This window comes from Nanorana parkeri, unplaced genomic scaffold (genome assembly GCF_000935625.1).
Source record: "Nanorana parkeri isolate BGI_ZX_2015 unplaced genomic scaffold, ASM93562v1 scaffold1326, whole genome shotgun sequence".
NCBI lineage: Eukaryota > Metazoa > Chordata > Amphibia > Anura > Dicroglossidae > Nanorana > Nanorana parkeri.
Genome location: NW_017307594.1, coordinates 50,284 through 56,384, shown reverse-complemented (window position 1 = coordinate 56,384; position 6,101 = coordinate 50,284). Strand labels below are relative to the sequence as shown.

The 6,101-nt window shown below is 52.7% G+C and overlaps 1 protein-coding gene across 1 annotated transcript in view; it reads left to right on the top strand.

The window, feature by feature from the left end:
• Positions 1-551: 551 nt before the first annotated feature.
• Positions 552-6,101, top strand: part of LOC108797727 (zinc finger protein 850-like) — a 36,658-nt gene continuing 31,108 nt past the window's right edge. Inside the window, exons 1-2 of the mRNA XM_018569380.1 lie at positions 552-653; positions 3,431-3,598. Coding sequence (XP_018424882.1) covers positions 3,530-3,598 — 69 coding nt within the window. The 5' untranslated portion in view covers positions 552-653; positions 3,431-3,529. The remainder of the gene's footprint in view (positions 654-3,430; positions 3,599-6,101) is intronic.

The window sequence follows — 6,101 nt, the reverse complement described above, 5'->3', positions numbered from 1 at the left end:
TGCATACTGCTCACCTGCACCCCCTGTATACTGATCACCTGTACCGCCTGTATACAGATCACCTGTACCCCCTGTATACTGATCACCTGTACCCTCTGTATAGAGATCACCCTGCACCCCTACAGCTCACCTGTACCCCTTGTATACTGATCACCTGTACCCCCTGTATACTGATCACCTGCACCCCCTGTTCTGTTGCACATGTCTCCATACACCCCAGAGGCTTCTGTGTCCGATGTTGTGTCGAATTCTGTTCCGGTGTTAACACCGGATCGCGTTCTGTTCCTTTTGTCTCCATGTCACTAACTGTTCACACTCGCAACTCAAGCAGAGGTAGAGACACAGTAAGTATGGCGGGCTTCGGTAACAGCTGCGGGAAAGGCTCCCCCGGTGTCTGGCGCTAATGCCGCCCCGGTCCCTGACCAAGCCTGGCCGCCTTGACTCTCGCCGGATGACGTCACTCTAAGCATCCCGTCACCCAGGCAACCGACTGCTCCGCTACCCGGAGTCCCTGCGCGTGCGCACTGCGCTCGCAGCCCGGACAGCCTGTGTGGTCCTCAACGCATGCGCAGTGTGAGCCCCTCTCCTGTCCGGACCCGGGCAGAGGGAAGAACAGTGCGGGAGGTGAGAAGGTGCGGCCACAGCACAGCCAGGTAGGTGAGAGGAGAGGAGCAGAGGCCTGCTGTGAAGCTGAGGGGTCCTGGGCGGGGGGATGCTGGGACAAGGGGGGATGGCAGAGGCCTGCATAGGTGCTCCATTAGGCAGCCTGCAGGTAGTCTGCCTCTGGCCTGCAGCCCCAACCACATCTGTATCCCCAGAACATCCCAGTGTGATGGCCCTGCCCCCAGCTGGCCCAATGCCGGGCTATTAATGGGCATCACCCTTATCCTGACACCCCATCTTCTCTCATCAGTTCTCTGAGGAGTCCAAGAAGATTGAAGAACATAGAATGAGAAAGTTCCTTTACTTCTAAAGTAATCACTAAACTATGGCAGCACCGAAGGGAGGAGGAGAGCCTGGGGAACATGCTGCACAGAGTGCCCCCCTGTCCTGTGTGCTACCAGGAGGGGCAGGGGAATGGGAAGAAAAGTTGATGGACCTACCGACCAATCAGATCGCTGGTTTTATAGCCCCCAAAAATTAATAGATCAAAATAACTGGTTACTTTTGAGGCTCCTCCATTTTTTCCAGTTTTCCTTCCTCCAATAGTAGTTTTTATTTATTTGTATGATATATATATATTCTATCAATTAAAGTGTTGAGGCCCCCGAAACGCGTTAGCTGTTTTTCTATTTTTTACTTTACTGTCAGGGGACTCGGATCCCCGATCATTTCCCTTTTGAAATTGAAAAAGAGATTCTTTTTCTGCAGCCCCCGTTATGAATGAACGGGAAGCCTCTATGCTGAGTGCTCCTGTCCATTCATAAACTGAGGAAAAAGTTACAATCATGAATGAACAGGAAGTGATGTAGAGCACTTCCTGTTCGTTTATAATTGGGGACACAGTAAACATACTTTTATTTACAAACACTCAGCGATCAACTGATGCTTGTAAGCTGCTCTCCTTCCTGACTTTCTTGTCACTGGAGGCTGAGGGGGGGGTGCTGTGGGAGGAGAGCCCGATCTCCAGTGACAGCTGACAGCTCTCTCCTCCCACCCCGCCCTCCCACACCAGGGAGGAGGGAGCTGGCAGCTGTCACTGGAGATCGAGCTCTCCTCCCACAGCGCCCTCCCACACCAGGGAGGAGGGAGCTGGCAGCTGTCACTGGAGATCGAGCTCTCCTCCCACAGCGCCCTCCCACACCAGGGAGGAGGGAGCTGGCAGCTGTCACTGGAGATCGAGCTCTCCTCCCACAGCGCCCTCCCACACCAGGGAGGAGGGAGCTGGCAGCTGTCACTGGAGATCGAGCTCTCCTCCCACAGCGCCCTCCCACACCAGGGAGGAGGGAGCTGGCAGCTGTCACTGGAGATCGAGCTCTCCTCCCACAGCGCCCTCCCACACCAGGGAGGAGGGAGCTGGCAGCTGTCACTGGAGATCGAGCTCTCCTCCCACAGCGCCCTCCCACACCAGGGAGGAGGGAGCTGGCAGCTGTCACTGGAGATCGAGCTCTCCTCCCACAGCGCCCTCCCACACCAGGGAGGAGGGAGCTGGCAGCTGTCACTGGAGATCGAGCTCTCCTCCCACAGCGCCCTCCCACACCAGGGAGGAGGGAGCTGGCAGCTGTCACTGGAGATCGAGCTCTCCTCCCACAGCGCCCTCCCACACCAGGGAGGAGGGAGCTGGCAGCTGTCACTGGAGATCGAGCTCTCCTCCCACAGCGCCCTCCCACACCAGGGAGGAGGGAGCTGGCAGCTGTCACTGGAGATCGAGCTCTCCTCCCACAGCGCCCTCCCACACCAGGGAGGAGGGAGCTGGCAGCTGTCACTGGAGATCGAGCTCTCCTCCCACAGCGCCCTCCCACACCAGGGAGGAGGGAGCTGGCAGCTGTCACTGGAGATCGAGCTCTCCTCCCACAGCGCCCTCCCACACCAGGGAGGAGGGAGCTGGCAGCTGTCACTGGAGACCGAGCTCTCCAGTGACAGCTGACAGCTCTCTCCTCCCTGGTGTGGGAGGGCGGTGCGAGAAGAGAGCTTGGTCTCCAGTGACAGCTGTCTCCGCCCCGCACTGCCGCGCTCGGCATCCTGTAACCTTCTCTCCTCCTCGCTGGGCACTGGTCTGTGTCCCCTCAGACCCCTGATGGCTCTGCCAACACAGGCGGGAAAAAGCAGCCGGCATCGGAGGGGGCACAGACCCGCATCCAGCGGGGAGAGCAGCCGGCATCGGAGGGGGCACAGACCCGCATCCAGCGGGGAGAGCAGCCGGCATCGGAGGGGGCACAGACCCGCATCCAGCGGGGAGGAAAGCATTTTCGGCTGTTATAATCTAATAATGAAAAGTACCATTTTCTGCCGAAATGTTTTTGCAGCCCACATTTTGGTGTCCCGTTCTAGGTGGCCCATTGTGGAATAAAGGCACTTTTATTTTGGTTAATGCGGGCTGTAGCTTCACTGCAGTCTGAAACCCAAAATATGGGCATTCCTGTGGGGGAGGTACAGCCCACATTAAGCCCCGCCCCCTCACTGAGCTAACTATTCATTGTGTTCTTATTATTACGTATTATGAGTGAACAGTCAGCGCTGTGGGGCTGTGCGATAGATCTGCCGGGGCCGTACAAGCAGCTGCAGATAGATGACACAGCCCCACAACTATGAGGGATCTTCTACTACTATGAATGAACGATCAGCGCCGGGGGGACCGCGCCATACACTGTACCATCCCGGACAGCACTGATTGTTCATCCATAAAAGATCAAAGTGCAAGTTCCCCGCGTCATAAACATGCAATACTTCCGCATACCACGCTAATCGTATATCTTCACTCCCACAGTAGAACAAGATGGACGCGGAAGTACAGAAGCCCCTCCCACCGACAAGCAGAATGTAGCATCCTAACCGCCAATTAGAAATTTTGGTGTTGCGTCTCCTGAACATGGACAGCCTGCCGACGGTTGCGGATTTTCTTAGCTCCACCCCTGATATGAACCACCTGACCGGAGAGGTACGTCATGAATTACCATAGACTCAAATGATTGTCCTGTTATTGGTCACTGGGGGACACGGCAGCACAGGGTAGATTTGCTGTCTACGGGCAAACGCCAGAAAATGACTTCCTTCCCTCCGCCTCATTACCGCAGTCCACCTACCGCTCTCAGCTGATTGCGCAATTCCTGCAGTCTCTTGGTAGATATGTCAATATATATATATATATATATATATATATATCTATATATAAATACAGTATACCAATAACACAGATACTACTTAGTATGTATGAACCCCTTATATACATAGGAGTGGACTTATTAACAAACCACAGGGCCATTTGCCTTTTGAATATCTGTGAACATTCGTCATCTGTGAGTATATGCACAAACGAATGTTCATTCGTTTTTCCTTGCACAAGTGTAACTAAACTTGAATGTTCTAGTTGTAATATTTCATTATGGCCTCTAGGTGGAGCTGAGTAGCTCAGAAGATAAATACTGATATCCTATTCCCCATTATCACCATCTAGTGGCCATAATGCTGTATTACATTGAGAGCGTTTACATTTAATTAGACGTTCGCTTGCGCACATATACGCACATGACGAACGTTCACAGATATATTCGCAAGGTGAATGACCCTGCAAATCATTTATACATCAACCCCCCTAGTGTACCCTCCCCCTTTCCTAAGCAATTCATTCTTAACAATTTTTCCGCTCCGATGCAACAGGGAACACAATGACTTGCCACGGTTCCAGGGGAGGCAGCTCGGTCCTCGGGGTCTCGGTAAGGTATTGTTTGGCTCCGCCTTCTCCTTCCCCTGAGTTACTAAATAGGAATAGGTCTTCCTCTTGTAGAACTGATCGGTGCTGTGATACTATTGTAAAGCTGACCTCCGGGCATACAGCCAACCACACGCACGTGAACTGTCATACCGGCAAAACGCTTTGTAATTCCGTTCAGCCGCTCTTCCGATCCACCCTGCCGGATGGCACAGCCTCGCCGTTCTCCCCTGCAATCAACCGGCACAGCTTAGCCAAGAATGTGATTGGACAGTAAGGGAGAAGCAGCACATCAACGCCCTGATGAGGTCATCACTCTGCTCTCTCCTGTTTGCATGCTGCCTGTATTAAACTGACAGCACCGCGCAATGCAGAAGATCCTTGTTGGCTCACAGTACTGGCCCTCCATTTCCCCGTGCTGTTGTGCAAAGCTCATATAAAGGTGGATTCACATACGTATACTGGCTGCTTTTGAAATATAGTTCATGATTGCGTTAAGAAAACAGAGCCGGTGTTCTATCGAAAGCTCCAACCCATCGAAATCTCCAACTTACTCACTTCCGGTGCTCAGAAACACTGGAGCTGTGTACGGTTGTGGCGCGCATGCGCACACAGCGTCTTCAGAATACTCGTCGAGTTTGCCACCTGCTGAATATTGTTACCATGCAGCCGTACAGAGGCTCCGACAGTCTTTGTGTTTTGCAGTCTAACGCCGTCCGGTCGGAATCTCCAACTTGCAAGTACCCGGCCGTGAGGTAGTCGGAGCTTTCGATGAGTCGGAGCTTTCGATAGAACACCGTTTTGAATTAAATTATAGTTTGTGTCCTCCCGTTACTCTAAGGAGAACTATGGGGAAAAACCTTAACCCCATAATTCTCCTTTAAGATAAATATGTGTACATTGATCAATACGGGCACTTTGCACCTTTTTTTCCAGGTAATACGTGTCCCCCAATACCCGCCCCCCGCCTATATTGTATATGGCACATCTCTCAGAAAAAAGAAGGCACAATTATATATATATATACAGGGCTCAAAATTTCAAGTCCTGAGCTACTAGCTAGGCCTTAAGAGTTACTAGCCACCAGTGCCCCACCTTACCCTGGCCCGGCCTTAACTCCGCCCCTGATCACCCCCTCTTAAATGATCTTATGATAATTCTTATCTTACGATAGTCGCCGCTTGTAAACGGCAGATTAGGGATTCCTGCTGCAGGAAAACGCAAGTCCCTGACGCAGGAATCTCTAATCACACCTGAAATATACTGTAGGTGTGAATGAGGCCTAGTATACACATACACTAAAGGTGCCCATACACCTGCCGACTATCGTACCATAGTTGTGGGTGAGCCCGCGATCGTACGATAGTCGGCAGGTGTATGGGCAGCGTGCCACCGCTTCTACTGTATGGTCGCACGACTTTCGTCTTCCAAGCACGCTGGAAAACTGCCGAAAATCGTACGATTCTCGGCGGGTTGGTGGCGTGCTCGGAAGACGAAAGCCGCACGGGCCGGAGTGCCCAAGCGCACACTGCCCGCTCAGCACTGCAATCATCGGCAAGCCCTCCCCTCAGGGGGCGTGGCTTGCGATGATCGCAGGTACGATCTGCCTGTCCAAGATGTGCAGATCGTACGAGATCTTAATGACCTTACAACCATCGCAAGACGAAAGTCATGCGATGGTTGTAAGGTGTATGGGCAGCTTAAAGCACAATAATACACTTCTCAATGTTAC